At 34.9% G+C, this 22017-nt stretch overlaps 1 protein-coding gene across 2 annotated transcripts in view; it reads right to left on the bottom strand.

Annotated features, from left to right (window-relative positions):
- Positions 1–22017, bottom strand: part of LOC130047887 (uncharacterized) — a 105490-nt gene that overhangs the window by 59220 nt on the left and 24253 nt on the right. The window contains exons 4-5 of one of the 2 annotated variants that reach the window (XM_056143587.1): positions 10700–10798; positions 3268–3366 (exon numbers count right to left, since the gene is read on the bottom strand). The exons of the other annotated variant lie outside the window; for it this stretch is intronic. Coding sequence (XP_055999562.1) covers positions 3268–3366; positions 10700–10798 — 198 coding nt within the window. The remainder of the gene's footprint in view (positions 1–3267; positions 3367–10699; positions 10799–22017) is intronic. 2 annotated transcript variants of the gene reach the window in all.

Here is a 22017-nt window from a genome sequence, read left to right as displayed (position 1 = left end):
ATTTTCCATATACATTGGCATGTAAAACCTTAGTCCTTATTATGGCCCCAACCTACCACTGGAGGCCATGATTTTTGCAAACTTGAACCTACACTATGTCAAAAAGCTTTCATGTAAATGTCAACTTCTTTGGCCCAATGGTTCTTGAGAAGAAGATTTTTAAAGATTTTCCCTATATTTGTATGTAAAACTTTGATACCCCCTTGTGGCCCAATCCTACCCCCGGGAGCCATGATTTGAACAAACTTGAATCTGCACAATGTCAGAAAGATTTCATGTAAATATCACCTTTTCTGTCTCAGTGGTTATTGAGAAGATTTCCCCTATATATTTGTATGTCAAATTTTGATCCTCCCTTGTGGCCCCATCCTACCCCCGGGGGCCATGATTTGAACAAACTTGAATCTACACTATGTCAGAAAGCTTTCGTCTAAATATCAGCTTTTCTGGCTCAGTGGTTCTTGAGAGGATTTTTAAAGATTTTTCCTATATATTTGTATGTAAAACTTTGATCCCCTATTGTGGCCCCATCCTAACCCCCCCCCCCCCCCCCTTGAATCTGCACTATGTCAAAAAGCTTTCATGTAAATATCAGCTTTTCTGGTTCAGAGGTTCTTGAGAAGAAGATTTTTAAAGATTTTTCCTATATATTTGTATGTAAAACTTTGATCCCCCCTTGTGGCCCCATCCTACTCCCGGGGGTCATGATATGAACAACCTTGAATTTGCACAATGTTAGGAAACTTTCATGTAAATATCAGCTTTTCTGGCTCAGTGGTTCTTGAGAAGATTTTTAAAGATTTTTCCTAAATATTTGTATGTAAAATTTTGATCCCCTATTGTGGCCCCATCCAACCCACGGGGGCCCTGGGTTGAACAATTTAGAATTTGCACTGTCAGGAAGCCTTTATGTAAATTTCAGCTCTTCTGGTCCAGTGGTTCTTCAGAAGAAGATTTTAAATGACCCTACTCTATTTTTACCTTTTCTTGATTATCTCCCCTTGGAAGGTGGTCTGGCCCTTTATTTTCACAATTAAGAATTCCCTTTACCTAAGGATGGTTTGTGCCAACTTTGGTTGAAATTGGCCCAGTGATTTTTGAGAAGAAGTCAAAAATGTTAAAAGTTCACAGTCGGACGGACGGATGGACGGACGGACGCCGGACTACAGGTGATCAGAAAAGCTCACTTTAGCTTTACCTCAGGTGAGCTAAAAACTCAAGTTTATGACAAATTTGATCACTTCAGCTTCTTTATCGTGACCTTTCCATATTTATGTACAGTAGCATGACAATGGAGAAGATGAAGTCATCCCATTTGTCATCAAGTTGGGTTTTATGTTCCAAGTACGAAGCATATGTGAAGTCATTTCACAAATTTTATGATTGTTATAACGAATTAAATTGCGAATACAACCTGACATTCGGTCAAATGAAAGGTGAAGTTTTAAGAACACATCTTGTTTTATACTGTTGCTGAATATTAGAATTTAGCTTAGATATTCAGAACAGGAATTTTTTTCTACCTGAAAGGTGGAGATAACGAACAGTGGTCAATCTCATAACTCCTATAAGCAATACAAAATAGATAGTTGGGCAAACACGGACACCTGGACACACCAGAGGTGGGATCAGGTGCCTAGGAGGAGTAAGCATCCCCTATGGACCGGTCACACCAGCTGTGAGCCCTATATCCTATATCCTGGTAAACGGAGTTATCTGTAGTCAAATCCAGTGTGCCAAGAAGGGCCAAACAATCGGTATGAAACACGTCAGACAGCATTTGACCCAATGATAGGTTGTATTGACGAACTATATCATTATAATGACCATAGAATTTACGAAATGATGACTTCAATCGAGACTGTTAAAACCCCTGTACCATCAACTTGTTTGTCAGTAGCTTGCCTTGATTTAAAAACTGACCATACGCAGAAAAAGCTCTTGCGTATCGAATCAGTTGAGAGATATAAACACCATATGCAGGTGATAATGGAACATTGCTACATAAATATGGGAAGTTGACGATGGAGAAGCTGAAATCATCCCGTTTGTCATACAGTTGAGTTGTCAGTTTGCCGTTAATGTCTACTTTCAATAAAATATCTAAATATGAAGCAGAAGTGGACGACTCTGTGGTGTCTTTTATTTTGAGCTCACAGGGATATATCGAATCGACCTATGAATGAACGTTATTATTGTTAATATACAAAATACAAAACGTCGTCGATATATCTAAATGTCGAATTGAAGGCCACAGCAATTGCAAGATATTTTTTCTTCTCTGGTATCTGACATGTTTCATACTAATTGTTAGACAGTTCTTTACACACTGATTTCAACTACAGGATAATCCGTTTACCAGATTATCATATAGGGGTCATGGCGGGTGTGACTTATCAGCAGGGAATATGTTATGCCTCCTACGCACCTGTTATGTGCAGGGATCCATGTTTGCTCTACTGTTGAATCTTTATTTTCATAGGAATTATGAAATGTTCGTAATCTTCACCTCGTTTAGTAAAAAGTCAAGTTATAAAGAAAGGAAACTTTGTCACAAGCTACTTATTCTTGTCTAATTCCTTCATTCTTCATTATTTCTTATCCCGTGAGGATCTAGATTAGAATAGGTCCTCAGTTCCCCTTGCTTGTTGTAAGAGGCGACTAAATGGGGCTGTGTTTCGGATGAGACCACAAAATCCGAGGCCCTGTGTCACAGCAGGTGTTGCACGATAAAGAATCCTCCCTGCTCAATGGCCGTAAACGTTGATCATAGGCCTAAATTTTGCAGCCCTTGACCGGCGCTGGTGATGTCTCCATATGAGTGAAAAATTCTCGAGAGGGACGTTAAACGGTACAAAACTAAACCTTCATCATATCTGACTAAACATAGAAGTATAGAAGGTTCGCAATTCAATATGTCTAATACTATAATTTAGGATTGACGAGGTAGTTTTTATCCATTGTAAGATGGTTTCAAAGTCTTTCTCCCCATATATAGCTCATCGTCTGACACAGTATACAAAAAATGTGTAATAGAGTCAAACTTCTGTCGTCATTTGAAAGATCAAGTCTTCCTGAATTCAAAATGAATGATTTGAAGTTGTAATTTTTAAAGTGTATATGCACACCAGATAATATCTCGTCGAGAGAAGAATACAACAATATGCGGGATTATATATCGAGGTACTGTAAAATGTGTTTAGTACTGCATATATTTTGCTTACTCTGTGTGTATGTGTTAAACAATGCAGAAAATGTGGTGCTTACTTAGTCCATTTTCAGATTCTCGGACTTTCTCCCATCCCCGACCTTTAATGATACTGCCATTTTCACTGATAAAGAAATTCTGCTTGGTGTCGTGATTTCCTGAAAAGTAAATTGTTTAGCAATTAATAAAGAGCTTAAAATACACTGGCCATTCCATTCTGAGGATATTTCATTATCATCTTCCTATGGTGTTTATATATCTCAACTGATTCGATGCGCAAGCGTTTGTTCTGTATATGATCAGGGTTGGGTTTTTTTAATTTGATGGTGCATGGATTTCAACAGTCTTATTTAAATTCAGCATTTTGCAGATGATATGGTCGTTATAACGATCTAGTTCGCCAAAACGACATATTATTGGGTCGAATGCTATTAAACTTGTTTCATACAGATTGTCAGCCCGTTATTGGCACACTGATTTTCTGTACAGATAACTACGTTTACATGATCAAGATATGGGGCTCACAGCGGATGTGACCGGTCGACAGGGATGCTTACTCCACCTAGACATCTGATTCCACCTCTTGTATATCCAGGGGCCAGTATTTGCCCTACTCTCTATTTTGTATTGTTTATAGAAAGGTGAATATAACGAATAGTGATCAATCTCATAACTCCCATAAGCAATTCAAAATAAAGAGTTGGGCAAACACGGATCCCTGTATATACCAGAGGTGGAATCAGGTGCCTATGAGGAGTAGGCATTCCTAAGAAAGGTGAAGATAACGAATAGTGATCAATCTCATAACTCCTATAAGGGTTTATGCAAATGTGATGTGGACCTACTTATCCGTTGACATGAGGTAAAAGTGAATCAAACGTGACATCATTCATAAGTCTTTTATATGAACGATGTCCATGACTGCGTTTCCGTCATTGAGTATTTGCAAAGATCACATTCACGTTATTTCCTTGTGGATTAGTCGAATTCCCTACATCATATACATTATCATTGCATCCATATTGAAATGCAGCGCCTAGAGTACTGATCCTGTCATCTTCTCTTTGTCTTCGAAAAGAGGTACTTAAAGCTGACATGAATTAATAAATATAGTATAATTCTATATGTCCGCCATATTTCTTTGCTAATCCGCCATATTAGTTGGATATTCTATTGTTATATGTATCAGGGTTCGCATGGTATATAAGGGGACGAGTTGTGCTACGCTTCACTTCACATCAGTGTCTTCGATTTACCTGTGCGGGTAGCTTCGACAGGTAACACGTACATCTCCGATACTACTTTATAGGACACCAAGAAGAAATGAAATCACGTTTTGAAACACCATGCAGTGCTCAAAATTACAATAAACAAATCGTACAGTTGTAAATCATTCTAAAAGCTTTGGATAAATAAATATAGAATGCCTTTTCTTTACTTGAATGTGCGTACATTTGCAATAAATACGTCAAAACTATACAAAAACGCGGAGAAATATTTCATCTATTATCTAGATCTATTGATGAAATGGAATAAGCAAAGGGTATAAAATCTATACCATTCACACTTACTTCAAGCAAAATGCAAATACATAAATGCTACTATACGTATAAAGAAGACATGGTCATGTATGCTCGCCATGAAAAAGCATCGAATGCGGATGACTATTAACCTGGGTCTACTCGTAATATCTGTAAAGGACCGAAGATGTACGTGTACACTTGTCGAAAATACTCAAAGTAGTAGTAAAACTCCCTTTATTAGCATAATCCATGAAACAAAACGGTACACTCCATTTGTATTCCAACAGTAAACAACATTGTCCATTGTACAGACTGCGACACACTTAGCCCGTGCCGATCAGCTATCTTCAATCAGGGGAAGTATCAGAGTAGAATATTTACCCTGTATTGTGCATAAATCCTTATACCGTATACTTTGCTTGTCAGAGTATTGCAGATTTATAAATCAGGAAATCTTTTAGGTACATAAATTGTTTGTGCATAGATAATTTGCATATACAACACTGCACGAGTGTATGGGATGAGAGAGAGAGAGAGAGAGAGAGAGAGAGAGAGAGAGAGAGAGAGAGAGAGAGAGAGAGAGAGAGAGAGATTGAGATTCAAACGATGATCTTGTAATAATCGCGCTCTTATTAAGACAAATGATATCGTTAATTCAATACATGTGTAAGAGAACAGTAACTCAATATTGCTCTCATTAATTGATATTACAGATTTATTTGATTCATTTAAAGCACGCAATAATTAAAAATTAAACATATCTTTAAATAATGTTATTTTCAATTACTTCATTTTATGCTAATTCGGCGTTTAATATATCTTATATATCTATGCCATTTTGCTTTATTACATTCTGCGTCGGATGCAAATTGTAGTAATGCAAAATGTAATAATTGAGTTTATCATATACGTAGTTATCAAGCACATAGAATTTTTTTTTTTATTTAAACATATTTTATTGAGAAACTCAACAGGATTGAGCAACAGGCATAGCCTATATATGTAGGCCCTCTCCCAAAAACAAAGGTCAAGTACAAAGGTACTTAGAATCAAGGGGAGGGGCCAAGAGTGTCTGTCCCCCACCTTTGATAACAATATCCACTTTTTTGTTATTTTGTTTGTTTGTTGTTGTTTTTTTATGTTTTCCGCCACACTCAACAATTTTTCATCTATCTGGTGGCGCCCAATTTTTGTTGGTGGAAGAGAGAAACCAGATACAATGTACCCGGGAAGAGACCACCGACCTTCCGAAAGTAAACTGGGAAACTTTCTCACTTACCGACACGAGCGGGTTTCGAACCCGCGCCGACAGAAGTGAGAGGCCGTTATTTTGTAATGCAAATAAAAATTATAAAATAAAAATATTATGTACAGCTTGAAAGTTCTGATATAATAGTAGAAGACACACACCACCACAATTAAGAAAATGAAGATATTATGAGGCACTCATAGTAGAGGACTCTAACCACCCCATCCCACCCCCAACGATGGAAGAAAATAAAGTGTAGGGGGAAATTATTGAGACAGTCAAAATAAAAGACTCTTGTAACCCTTCGCCCCCACATTAGGACTTTGAACATCGGATAAAACATCTTGGTTTGTTTGGGTTTTATGTTTTATTTTATTGATGTTTTCGTTCATCTTTTTAATTATTATTTTGAATGGCAAGAAATTTTAAAGAATCCAATTTTCCATTTTTTTCTTCCTGTTGTACCCCCCACCCCATGAAAAATGACGATACATGTCTGGTTATTACATGTACATTTTGCTTTTCAACACATGCATGCATACTAATTGTATGGTGTAGAATTGCACCCTTTGCCAAGTTTTACTTCATTTACACAGTGTAAGGAATGGTAAACCAAAATCACAAAACAAAATGCATAAAGGCCAAGATAGTTTTAAGCGTAGGAACTTCATTCACGAATACATAAATACATGTATTCAGAAAAATCGCATGCATGCATTGCAGGACTATAGCATATGTGTGTTTTAACGTTTCTGTAACATGCCATAATGATTATTTTCATTTCGGAGATCTGGCGCAATGGATATATTCTGAAAATAGACATACCGCTGTACGTCGAAATTTCAAATTCAAATGTATTTGATAAGATGTTAGTATTCATAAATCAGTAAAATTCGTGTTGAGGTTTTTTTTTAATATGATACAGTGTCAATCCACTGTAATGCATTAGTAGGATATGCAAAAGGCAAGAGTATCAACATTTTCTAGTATCGATATCTATATGATCACGAAAAAACATTATAATTTATATCCAGATTCATATGCCGATTTAGATATCAATAAGAACAAAGCTGGGTAGTTTGGGGGAGGGGGTTCAAATGAGTCTGATGAAATTAAAAGAAGGAACCCCACATTTGCATTCAAACTAGATGTACTTCAAAATGATTTTATTTCTGCTCTGACTGAAAGCATGATTCTAAATTCGGTAATGAATCTTGCATACAAAATAATCAATAGGGGAACACATAAATCCGAGCTCCTTTGGAATTTAATGAAATGCAGATATCCACCTTTCTTTCAACACGAATTGATGTTGTTTCAGGCACGTATACAGGGGGTTGGGGTGGGCAGGGAGGCTGGGCTGGTCTGCTCTCCCCACTTTTTTGGCAATTTACTTTTTTCCGTTATTCTAACATACAAAGTCAGTATTTTCTACATGCACAGTTCAAACTGATATTTTTTTTTTAATTTGTAATGAATTCAATTATAAGCATCAACTCCTGTAAGTTTTTAATATATTGTCAATAACAAATTTTTAAATAGCTGAAATTTTTTAATGCTTGTAAGCTTACCATTATATCAGTGATCAATTTTCTTTCCTTCTCTCTCTCTCTCTCTCTCTCTCTCTCTCTCTCTCTCTCTCTCTCTCTCTCGTCCAATCAATGAATATGGACATACGAAGACCGTAAATAATTATGTGGTTCCCAAAGAAACAATAAAACTATATTTTCGTTTATACATTTCCTTTTATATGTGTCTTTGTGTAATCAACTGTTTATTATGGATTGCAAATGTAATACACGCATTTTTAAACAGACGTATATTTTCGATCATTATTCCCTTATTTGTATATCCAAGTTTGTTTTTGACCATCGATAAATTTTGAATTGAGCACGCAATATATCCAACCAGATGATCGGTGTATATGATTAGATTCCCGATTTTTATAAACTGCAAAACCTCGACCAGACAAGCATTCAATACAGGAAAAAATTTCGACTCTGACATCTCCCCCGATTGAATACACCCTATTTGGCACGGGTGAAGTGTGTCGCAGTCTGTATAATGGAATGACAACTTGTTGTAAAGTTCTAACGAGATACAATTGGAGTTTATCATTTTGTTTCGTGGATTTATCAGAATAAAGAGAATCTAATATTTTCGGTAAGTGCACATCTCCGATACCTGTTGAATAGACGTCCGTATTTGATACGAGTTTTTTTTTTTTGGGCGAATATGCCATGTGCATTACATATTATGCATATGGCATGGACCTGTATTTTGCAAGAATTGATATAAATAATCTATTTTATGCTCTTTGCTTATTCCATTCTATCAGTTTGTAATTGGCAAATGATTTCTCCGCATTTATTTCATAAGAAACTGCAAATACTTGCATGCACTTGCAAGTATGCAAGAAAAACTTTTTTTTTTTTTCTTTTTTTTTGCATCTTTTCTAAATTATCTAAACTTTCGGAATGTTGCATTGGTATACAATAAATATTTTGTAATTTTGAGCAAAGTATAATGTTTTAAAATGTTATTTTATTTGTTTCGCATTCCCTATATATTACTATCGGAGATGTGCACTGGTCGAGTCCATCTAGAAAAATCACTCAGGTGTGACAATCACATTTGGGGTATATACGGGTAGAATAAATTAAGCTACCTGAGAGAAATATGGCGGATAAGATGAAAAAGGTGTACGTATTTATTAATTCATGTCAGCTTTAATGTTGGATTGTTTGTGATGGTCATTCTTATTCCAAAATCCTGACCTTCATGGACAAGATGGAGTGGTTCGGTTAATTGAAATGCTTGTGAAGAAGTTGGTTGAAACCTTTATTTATTTATTTGAAATATGTACCGCGATATTGTTTTATTAAGTGAACCCTTAGTTTCTCACACATATATTAAGCCACATATGTTACACTCAATAGCGTAGACAATGTTAGAAGATGTAGTTTTGGTACAGCAACTACGTCCGATGACATGTAAGCAATATGAAAAATGATACGCAAATTCTTCCATATACAATTCAATAATAAGTAAGTGTTGATTTTATGCGTGGCAACTGTGTTAGTGCTTTTCTTTCAAAATTGCATGATTTGGCAAAACATGTAAACATCCGAGACGTCGATTTGAAAATTTCCGTTCGATCAATCTCATAAATTCTATAAGGAATAGAAAATTAAGAGTCTTATCCTTAGATATACCAGAGGTGGGATCAGGTGCCTAGGAGGAGTAAGCATCCCCTGTACACCGGTCACATCCACCGTGAGCCCTATATCTTGATCGCATAAATGACGTAATCTGTTGTTAAAATCAGTGTGTAATGAATGCCCGAACAACTAGTATGACTGCATTCGAGTCAATGACAGGCAAATTAGAACGTCACAAAGACCATATAATTTCCGAAGTGCTGATTTTAAACTATATTGTTGAAACCCTTGTATCATCAACTTGTTTGTCAGTAGCTTGCCTCAATTTAAAAACTGATCATACAGAACAGGTTATTGCGTTTCAAATCAGTTGAAAGAAATAAACATTATATATATATAACGTGAGATTCATTTTACTATATAGATATGGGCAGTTATCGAAGGAGAAGGAAAAGTCATTCCGTTTGCGTAAAATTGAGCTGCTAGTTTGCCGTTAACGTGCTAAATAAAGTATCTAAGTACGAAACAGAGGTAAAAGACTCTATGATGTCTTTTATTTCGAGTTTACTTGGATATATCAAATCGACATATCAATGAAAATGATTATTGTTTATAGAGTAAATGTCGTCGAAGTGACTAGGGACTTAGTCGAACATTTATTTGATCAAGCAATGTACCTCTGTAATGTTTTTGTGAAGTTGTGGGATAGCTTATAGGTACAATAGTTCACATTCATTCGTCCCATTGACTGAGATATTGAAAGGGAAATTTACATATAATTTGTAGCTTGTCACATACGAATTGTTGATAGTTTTGCAACATTGTACTTTAAACTACATGTATATGCAAGGTGAAGACAACGAACAGTGATTAATATCTAAGTATGAAGCAGAAGTGGACGACTCTGTGGTGTCCTTTATTTCGAGCTCACAGGGATATGCAATTTCATTCATAGTACGTGTATATAAGGATTGAGACGACTCCTTTGATATATCAGTATTTCTATTGCATAAGTATTTCTTTTTTCAGAGTTTAAAAGAAAGAAGAAAGACAATAAAAACAATCTTGTAAAAATCAATAAATTACCATATTGAATACATATTTTCATGCAAATTTTTATGTGAATTGATATTGGATACTCTTTTCGGGAGCATTTCATGTGTACCAAATGTGCAATTAAAGCTTGTTCTTCTAAAATCCAATTTTAATACACTGTACTGAGTGTTGGAAGCAAAAAAGATTGTTGCAAGTGTGTCAGCTGGTAACACCACCTATTCAACGCAGAAGAAAATATTGTTCATATCTTTATTTGACATGTCTAATGCGACATCTTAACATCCAAACTCTCTATATCTATATTGACTAAAATGTATCTATCCTTAAAGAGTACAATTAATAAGAAATCCGCCCACATTTTAATATCACTGGTGCACACAGAATCAAGCATTGTTTTGGATGACTGATCACAAAATATGAACATTTGGATTTTCATTAATATTGAAAATATAGCTGTTTATGATGTCTATGGTGTCAAAAATCGTATATTTCATAACTGTACCATATATGCACTTGCTTCCATTAAAGGTTGTCCACTCTTCCTCAGAAGAACTTGAATCTATCGAAGATTGATCCATCATACTGGTAGAAGGCAAAGTTGCTACAATGGAATATGTACATGTTTATCATGAAATAAACCATCTTGCACCGTTCGGAGAGATTTAGAAAAAATAATTCATGCAACATTCATATATTAAAACAAAGATATTGGGAAGACGTTTATGCCTAACATGAACATATGATCGTTTCTCAAGACAAAACACCTCACTACTGATAAAGATTGTTACTAATTTGTCTCAGCATGTAGCGTAAAATGCCTTGTCAAATATTTGTGATATTTTAAATTGAAGTGAAAAATTCCCAAAATTCCAATTTTCCTGTTTATTCTATATAAATAGCCCGTTACTATGGAAACGAGTCACTTTTAAGAATAAGTGGAACAATATTTTTAAAACAAAATATATATTTCAATTGAAAGATGACATTTATAGCCGAAATATTTTTCAGTACGTGCCGCAATATTTTGGTCGTTACAGAGAATTGCTCTTAAACAGAAGTAACGTGAAACTGCATTTGTTCTGTTTTGGACTTTGTGTTTTTATAGGATTATGAGATCGATCACTATTTGTTATGTTCACATTTTTACATGATAGCCTCTGCTTAAGTTTGACCTAAATAAGGGATCTTATAAAATTGAAATCAACGTAAAGTTTCAAGAAACCACCTGAGTATTCGATAAAGTAGCACTAGTCCCACGAGCAATGCAATATAGAAAAAAATTCTGTTCTGAATATCCTAACAAAATTCTAATATTCAACAGTAATATCAAAACAAAATGTATTCTTACAAAGTAAATGTACCCAAAAGTGATGTTACTGATGACAGAGTTTACATAATCATGTTTCATTAACCCCTTCTCTACCGTACCGGTCAAATTGACCGATGGCGCGTAAAAACAGGACAGCACAAAAGGAGTGCCTCTAAATCTTTGAAACTACGATCGTAAGATATATGATCTATATATCATATTTTTGGAATTTTCTCTATTTTTAACTATGTAAAAATGAGTTAAGTAAATAAAGGCATTGAATTAATAAAAGCATGGCTTCCCCTAAATATGACGCAACGCTTTGTCGCAAGGCCATTTTCCCCCTCGATACGATTTTTTTTTTTTTAATTTCCGGTATGAATGCAATATTTTTATTTTTTTTTGAAAAGCATATATAACATATAAAAATTATTTTTAATGCCTGGCAAAGTTATAAGAAAATAGCAATTTTTTGCATATGTACGCTTTCTTACGATTTTATTTTTCAATGTTAAAAAACAGATCGGCGTTTTACCAATATTCATATATGGAAAAGTAAATACAGCCTGTAAAAGTAGAGGAAATTTTCTTTTTGATGGGCCCTTATTCATATTATAATTCTTGGTAGTTTTTATATTACGATAAAATGAAATTGGGACCTGCTGCGCGGTTTTCTTTAAAATTAGCGACAAAACGTTGCCGCTGAAAGCGATCGACGTGCGTCGCACAATAAAGTAGTGAAAATTATTTGTATTGTCCTCTATTGGTAATAGAATACTTTTTGATACACTAAAACAATATACACATATGTATGAAATAATCAGCCAGGTATTCTCTGCATTTTTAAAAAATAATTATAAAACCATTATTGGTAAATAACAATTACACCACCTACCTCTAACTTCATAAAACACCTAATGAGAATGTTACATCGGTAGAGTGAATTTAAAAAAAAAATGAAATACTTCAAATTCAGATATAAACATTATGTAATATTTGTTCGGAATAGAAATATCTTTTTTCTGCCAAACAAAGAAAACAAAAAGACCAGTCTGCATATTGTATATACTTTTTTTTTCCGTGATCCGGATCGCGGCCGCGGGGTTTTCCGAAAGTGTGCACGGGTAACACACGTGTTTCCGTTTCAACGAAAACAACACAGCAAACGCTTGTAACGTATTTTACATCTTAAAAAACGATCTGATGTCAGATGAAGATGCCCTGGACCTCATGTTGCAGGATGACCCAAACGATCATCCATTCAGTATAAACATGCAAGTTGATGTAGCCACATAGGCCGACTAGGAAAAAAGAACGTTCGCGGTTATGTCATGTTATGAAAAATTCACGATTAAAATATTAACCGCGATTTGATGCCATAATTTGTCGTTTCATGAAAGAAAATATTTATATTTTATGATATATAAGCCAAGTGTAAAACACCCAATTGTTTATTAAGAGCTGAACATATCTGACATCAATTAATCAGTCCGATTACCCCCCTCCCACCCCCCACCCCTTTCGGTATCTCCTAACCTAACGCGCGAGTGTAAGAAGAGGGTGGATTTACTGCACGATGAGAATGGGCTGGGTTTTTTTAATCAGACTGGGCATTCATGACCATTGGTGCGGAGGCTGTTTTCCAAGATTTTTCTATGTTTTATATTTAAAAAACTATCTTTCTATGAAAAGAAAACACAATCTGTTAGGAAAGCATATATTACATTATTGTATTATCGTAATAATATAATTTATTACCGTAATTTGATTTTTTCTTCTTCTTCATATTGTAACAGAAATAAAAACGAAATGTGTGTTTGGGACAAAGGGGGGGGGGAAATCAGTTTTAAAGGACCGATATTGTAACAGTGATTTCCAGTTTAAAACGAATAATAAAATGCATTTTAATAAGTTTACCTTTACCAAAATTAATCTGGCTGTGGATCTAACACATTTATTAAATGTGTATTACAATTACTCTGATAAAATTTTAAAAGTAATTAAACGCATAATTTTCAGAGGGCCTTGATTATAGAAAACATTTACAGAGCTACTTGAGTATTCAAAAGCTCTGAGAATACATCAGTATTTGGGACTAAGTATAAAGAAATTGATAATGGAATGTTGCTACATAAGATTGATCACTGTTCTTTATCTTCACTTTCATAAATATGGGAAGTTGACGATCGAGAAGTTGAAATCATACCGTTTGTCATACAGTTGAGTTGTTATTTTGCCGTCAATATCTACTTTCAATAAAATATCTAAGTATGAACCAACAGCCTATATAGATTCCGTACTTATGCAGAAATAGGGAGAAGTGGATCTATAAACAAGTCATAATACTTATATTTTTATAGTTAAATTGCCGATTGAGAACTGAGAAGCAGTGAGCTCTACCCATGACCGCATTATGCATCTAAATCATATTTTACTGAATGTTTCCGATAATATACAGATGTCAAGTTGCATAGATTAGTTTTCTGTGAGTTAGAACTAACAATACATTACTCAATTATGCAGTATGTTACTTTTGATAAAGAAGATAGTCTGAATGCAGGGGGAGTCAGGAATAAAATAATAAGCTGGGTGAATATATGCAAGTATCTATTTGTGCCATGATTTGTCAATCTCCATGATTTATAGTTGATCATATACACTAGTAATTACACGTTTTATGGAATGCTGATAGCTAGGATGGAAGATGCCATGCATTGACAAGGCAATGTAATTTCACATTTTCATTATGTTTTGATAATGATATTGCTTATGTTTTTGTGACCCTCATAGAAAATGCTACCGATTTGGAAACAAAAAATAAAAACAATCTGCAAAGACACTTGTCGTACGGGGCGACTGAATGGAGCGGTCCTTCGGATGAGTTCGCAAAAACTGAGGCCCCATGTCACAGCAGTTGTGGCACGATAAAGTTCCCTTCCTGTTCAATGGCCATAAGCGACGGGCATAGGCCTAAATTTTGCAGCCCTTCACCGGAAATTTTGACGTCTCCATATATATATATAAGTGAAAGATTCTCGAGAGGGACGTTACACAATATACAATTAATCAATCAATAGATCGTGCTGTTTGAATTCTTCCTAAAATAAAATATTTCATACAGGATGTTAATTTACTGTTATAATGCATCACAGGGTCAAGATGGGGGACATCCCCCTTTGGTTGTACATCTATAACAAATATGTAGATTTGGGTTGCAATTTTAATGGTTTCACACACACACACACACACACACACACACACACACACACACACACACCTCTTTTAGGGGATAGTATACATTACACTTGCCCCCACCCCCGTCCTTTACAAAGTTTCTTGATCCGCCCCTGCAATACTTTTAATGATATTCATTTGATGTCTATTATTGTTACATATGTTGTTATATACATCATTTCCTTCAGAAGTATCCAAGGTGGCTGTTATAAAGAGAATGGGCCCATTTAACAACTTTTAGGATGGGCGGTACAAGGGTTCATACAAGTGATCAATTTCTCATGACTCTTATAAAGTTCCACCTAAATCTAAGGGATCTTGTTTTAACAGAAAGGTCAATTCCGAATTTGCTCTGAAAGAATCACAATCGATACAAAAAATATAACACTGGATTTAACTTTAAAAATGAATAACTAGTCGTTATCCTACGGCTATTACATTGTCCAAAATTAGTCACACAGCAAAGGCTACCACTTGTGTAGAACAAAATGTACTCTGGGGTCTGAATCATATCCTGGATCCACCTCCGGTGGTGACATTGTTGATCACTGAGGTGTATTCGAGATGTTGAATTCAGATGATATATGAAAGGTGAAGATAACGAACAGTGATCAATCTCATAACTCCTATACACAATACAATAATGATAGTTGTGCAAGCACGGACCCCTGGACACACCAGAGGTGGGATCAGGTGCCTAGGAGGAGTAAGCATCCCCTGTCGACCGGTCACACCCGCCTTGAGCCCTATATCCTGATCAGGTATATGATTCTTGCTGATAAAGAATGTAATATATTTGATAAATTTTAGTCAGGAGTGAAAATGATCAAAATTTCATTTCAGTAAGGATGAAGCACATCTTTGTTACAAGACCAGGAAAAGTCAAATTCATATGAAGTGTGGAATTGAAAGAATTAAAAACATCCATATTCTAAATCATGCACCTTCACAATACAGACATATATATCTGTCCACTAAAATTTTTCAACCCTGCATGGCTCTTATACATTAGCAAATTCTCTACTGAAGGAAATAGCCGATATAATATCCACAATTTATTAAAGTTAGAGGCCGAGGTTTTCAACCGGTCGGTTTTCCTCAGGTAAGTTAAGTAAGGGGCGGAGCTAATTTAAGGCAGGTGTGAAGCTCCGAGCCCGAGGAAACCCATGATTGTATATACCGTCCCAAATACACAGGATGTTATCTGTGTTACCTGCATTACCTGTACGTTTTTCTAAGATTGAAAAATTCATGGTAGTCATTTTTCTTGTGCAAGTCAATCGAAACGTTGATAATTAAATCTAATGAATCAAACATGTAAATTAAAGATCGATAAATTTATCTTATATAAATGAGAACGTTTAGACAGAATATTCTTTATTCTAAGTTTTCTCGTATCCATTTAACTGCCTCCGACGATGGACTGCCAAACATATAGTTTCCGACGGGAGTTCCTGCGTACTGTGGTATATTTTCTGGCTATGTACCGATCATCGTCCCACGCCCCGTGATGACTACATGTATATATTCCAAAACTGCTCAGAAAGTTTTATTCAGTTTGAATTATTTTTTTCTGGAAGGCACACCAGAGTTGTCTGTGTGACTCGTCCATAACACATGGCCTACAAAACAGGACATTCGGATTTTCCGACAGTTCCTTCGATAAATGGTCCAGACGAAGAATTTGTTCTTCCGCTGGATCCCAATTCCAACCATTATATGCAAGAAAGAGCCCTTATAGCGGCTAACTTCTCTTCCGATAGGTTGACAGTTACATCAATCTAATTAAAATTAGATGTTAGATCCGCTCGCGTACTCTCATACATATGTATGCGAATACACGAAAGAATTTAACGTCTAATTTTAATAAGATTGCAGTTAGATACACGTTTGTTGCCATGTTTCGAGGGAAAATTACGCTTATAGATTTTCAAATGAGTGTAAACAAAATTTCATTTACGTACAATGTATTTACTCATAGTTTAATCTGTTTAGCATAAAATCGATGTCCGTGTAAATTATATTCTAAGAATCCATAATAATTATTATCAATCGTACCCATTCCTAAGCATACCCTACTATATTTTATTATAATTGATGTAATTGTATGCAAAATTTACTACTATTATTGTATGACTATCTCTACATGAAAATTCCCTCTCCAGTTGGATTGCACGGTAAGCATCAAAGGATTGCACGGGCGTCTCGATCGCCTGATAAGATAGATAAGGTATACACAAAGACTAGTAACTAAATGTCCATCAATTTCTAGCATCCAATGTGAAGCTCAATTTCTCCTCATTGACAAGGGGTCACAGGCCAGGTAAATTTGTAGGCGGTGCTTATTTTCTCGGTCTTTAAGAGGATTTAGCTACTAAAAATGTACAACTTCTACCTCGCATTATGCTGCAATAAATGTATTCATTTATTAATTCCATTTTCGGTAATCGTACCTATACTCCAACTGCCCTTTCAAAAGATGAAATTCTTCAAAATCATGCTTCAGTTTTAGACACATTTAACATCCCAGTCTATGGGTCCAATGGATATGAGTTACCGTACTTACACTGGATTCCTAAACTACATAAAAACCTTACAAAGATACATTGCTAGATCCAGTAAGTGCTCTACCAAGCCCCTATCTTTGGTTCCGCATGAAAATATTAACAGCTGTGAAAGATAAACTTCAAACTTGCTGTGCGACTACATATGCCATAAGTGGTGTTAATCAATATGGATTCTAAAACATTCTAAAGAACTTATAGTAAACTTGAAAACGCAAAACTTTTCCCAAATCAATAACATCAAAACCTATGACTTTTCAACACTTTACACGACCATTCCTCACGATGAATTAAAGACTAGACTTTTTGACATCATAGACAGTTGCTTCTTCACCAAAAATGAAAAACGGAAACATTAATCTCTAGTGATCAGTCAATAACTTTCATTCATACGTCGATTCGATATATCCCTGTGATCTCGAAATAAAAGACACCATAAAATCGTTCACGTCTGCTTCATACTTAGATATTTTATTGAAAGTAGACATTAAAGGCAAACTAACAACTCAACTGTATGACAAACGGGATGATTTCAGCTTCTCCAGTGTCAGCTTCCCATACTTCTGTGCAGTACCTGCAACGTTATTCTTGACATGACAAACGATAGAACACCATACACGCACGATAGGATACACCCACGATACGATAAGATACACGCACGATACAATAGGATACACGGGGAAACCTGATAAACGCAAAACCTGATAAACGATCTTCACGATAGACCTGATAAACGCAAAACATGATAATCGATCTTCACGATAAACGGAAAACCTGAAAGAAATGTTGTAAATTTAGAAGTAATTTAGGCAGAACAAAATTTTGATACCTACAACATAAATACATTATGTTGATAATGATATTGAAGGATTTCAATTTTCATTATATACCTAAAACGTATAATTTCTTTAATACACGGTCGTACTGGGTTTTTTTTTTTTTAAATATGTTTGATTCTATTGATTTATCTTTTACGCCATCAAGCTAAAATCAGAAAACTAAACTATATATGGTTTTTAATTCATTATTTGATATCTATGTGAATTTTCTCAGTCAATGATCCTAAAACTTATATTGTTAATATATAAATTATACAGGGAATTAACTAAATGTAATATAATGTAGTGATATCATGCTTCAGTTGCTCCCTTATTCTAATGCCTATTATCTTGAATGTAAAATAAAATCAAGTAATATTTTGTGTGTAGCGAGGAGGGGTTATTTTGCATCAAGCTATAAGTTCACCGCTCATTCAACAATTACAATTATTTTCATATTAACCGCTTTTAAAAAAAAAATCCATTGTATTACACCATATCTTCATACGTTAGATATTTCTACACTATGAGTGATAATTCATAGTCATAAGTAATTGGAACATATTTATCTGAATTGATATCTTAATAACAAAAAAACAAACTATCTAAAAAACGAGTGTTTTTAATTCGCAATTTTGAAACGCTTTAAAATGTTTGTGTTCAGTATGTACAAAATTCAAATAATAATCAAAACGGACATAAATTTTCAGTATCTACCCGTACGACTATTGGTACATGGTACTAGTGTGCATGTACAAGAACAATAAAAACGATGACAGCTGAGTCGTGCTCACTTAAGCAGATTTTTGGGAGATGCAATACCCTTCCACCCTTTTAAAACTTAATCTTCTAACTATTTGTCTGTCAAGAGAGGGTGAAAAATCATAATTTCATTCTAATTACTCTGAAAAGTAGGTAGTGGCTTGCCGAGCAAACCGAGGACAGTTAATCTGAAAGCTACTACTAAAGTTCATAAACATTTGATTGTCTAAAAATAATTATTTGTAATTAACATTAACAGATAAATAGGATGTTCCGATTTGTAAGGAAAAATCAGTAAATTACATTGTTTATTACATATAATTGGATAAAGGCTCTTTTTCTTCCGATATTATTCCACCTGTATTCTATTTATATAACAACTACTGAACTTGTGTGCTTCCTTATATCTAATTTTGTGTATCAACCGTGTTTTGACAGCAAATATTATCAAGGACATCATTGTATTTCAAAATGTGTGAAAACGGAAAACCTGATAAACGCAAAACACGATACGATAGAATACACGCAAGATACGATAGGATACACGCACGATAGAACACGATAGGAATGTCAAGAATAACGTTGCGGGTACTGTGACAATATTCCATTATCACCTATAGTGGTTATATCTCTTAACTGATTCGATATGCAAGAGCTTCTTCTGCGTATGGTCAGTTTTTAAATTGAGACAAGCTACTGACAAACAGGTTGATGATACAGGGGTTTCAACAGTCTCAATTGAAGTCAGCATTTCGCAAATTCTATGGTCGTTATAACGATCTAGTTCGTCAATACAGTACAACCTATCATTGCGTCAAATACTGTCTGGCATGTTTCATACCGATTATTAGGCCGTTATTGGCACACTGACTTTGACTACGGATAACTTCGTTTACCTGATCAGGATATAGGGCTTACGGCGGGTGTGACCGGTCGACAGGGGATGCTTACTAGTCCTAGGCACCTGATCCCCCCTCTGGTGTGTCCGGGGGTCCGTGTTTGCCAACTATCTATTTTGTATTACGTATGGGAGTTATGAGATTGATCATTGTTCGTTATCTTCACCTTTCATGTAGAAAACAAATTCCTGTTCTGAATATCTAAGCTAAATTCTAATATTCAGCATTAGTATAAAACAAGATGTGTTCTTAAAATTTCCAATCCCCTAAAACATGTATACATCGATGAAAGCCTTTACATAATATAATATATTCATTAACATTAAGCGCTATATCTATCTTGGAAGTATATCCTGTGAAAACGCTGGGATTGTTGAATTCACAATTTTTGCACATCCTTTTCTGCTATTCCCAAATGTGCATCTAGATTTTATACGGTACCAGCAAATTAAAAGATGTCCTTCAAATCATTATAATTATTTGACACCACCCTGAAACCAAACCCTTACCCCTAGGATCATGAAATTTACAATTTTGGTAAAAGACTACCTGCTCTGTCTAAATATCTACTTAGTTTCAATTTAGTATCAATAGCACTAAAGATGGTATTTAAGAGTTTTACACATAAACACTATATACCAAATTTGGCCTCACCCTAGGGTCAGAACCCCTACCCCGGGGATCATGTCATTTACAATTGTTGTAAAGACCTTTCTGCTCTACATCACTATGCATTTAGTTTCTCTTACACATTTTGGATTGTAGAGAATGTTTTTAAAAAAATTGTCATTTTGACAGTTTTTGTCCCACCCATAAGGCCCCAGGGATGCAAGAGTCCTGAAATTTACAATTGATGCCCTCTTGTCCTATTGATTCATGCTTCATACCAAATTTGAAAAGGATTGAAATATCAGTTTTCAACAAGAAGTTAAAATGTTCATTTGTTAACGCACGTTGCAAAACGCATGACGACGGACGGCAACCAATTACAATAGGTCACCTGTGTTTATTCGGGTGACTTAATAAAAGTTAAGATCACACGCCAATTTTATCATATGTAATTTAAATGTCGCAAAAAACATTGTTCATTGCGAAAACGTAGCCTACATGTCATTCATTAATCCGAGGATTCTATATAATATATAGAAAACGATGATTTTGGAAAATTAAATAATATCCAATGCAATAAAATTTGTCCAGAAAGTATAGACAATATTTGAAGGAAATCCCTCAATAATTAAGATAAACAATAAAATTGCTTGGAAACCATGCTATTGTTGAGCATTTACTGACAAAAGTAGCTAAAGAGTCAGTAATTTGAGTTACCTCCCTTGGCGTAAGAAATATAAAATTACACAAAACTTACATAAATTGCAATTTTTATTTAGAACGTATTTCACTTATCTCGGTTTGTTTTTATCAAGTGTAAACGTGGACTTTTTTTAATTTGATGGTGAAAAATAGATATTGAGCCCGGACCTTATCAAAGTTTCATGAGTAAACAGATATGGCTGACAAGTGGTGGAAACGTGAATATTTTCTATGATCGGTCCTTGTTTTAGGGACTTGTCAACGCTTAATAATTGTTCAAAAGACATACGTGGATATTTAAGATATCTTAAAGTTGGAACTGTGTGCAATATTCAACCGAGATTGACCTCCTCTGTACAAATCGGGGTACTTTGACGTAGAACTATCGTGCAGATGACTGTTACTACTTAGCCTACTAGTATGCCGAGGTAATCGCGATTGCTTGGGGATTTACTAGAGACAATCCATCTACTACGCAAAGGAAAGTGTAAAGCAGAGGGAGCAGTAAGTTTAAACGTTTCAAGGGGTATATTTTCCCTATATCTAGTTTATGTCAATGGTTGTTCCCGTTGGAAGTGGTAAGTATCATTGTCGAATTTTTTCAGTGATTTTTCTTTGAAAACTCTGTTTTAATTGCTAGACAATTTTGATGTAAGTTCTCATGATGTGTCAGTGCCAACAATTCATTTGATAAGATTAATCCTTTTAAAATAACAATGATTAAAGGGGCATGGACACGGTTGAGCTTAAAATATTATGTTTCCATTGTTATTGTTTACAATGCTTAACTAAAGTATTTCTTATGGTCAACCAAAATTTGAATATCAGTTTTTGAGTTACAAGTGAGATACATCACTCACAATTCTTTCTTATGTAAACAAGGCCCGTGCCATGTTTTTGTTTACATATAGGTTGCATAATAG

Source organism: Ostrea edulis, chromosome 7 (genome assembly GCF_947568905.1).
Source record: "Ostrea edulis chromosome 7, xbOstEdul1.1, whole genome shotgun sequence".
Taxonomy (NCBI): domain Eukaryota; kingdom Metazoa; phylum Mollusca; class Bivalvia; order Ostreida; family Ostreidae; genus Ostrea; species Ostrea edulis.
This window is presented reverse-complemented; position numbering and strand designations above follow the sequence as displayed.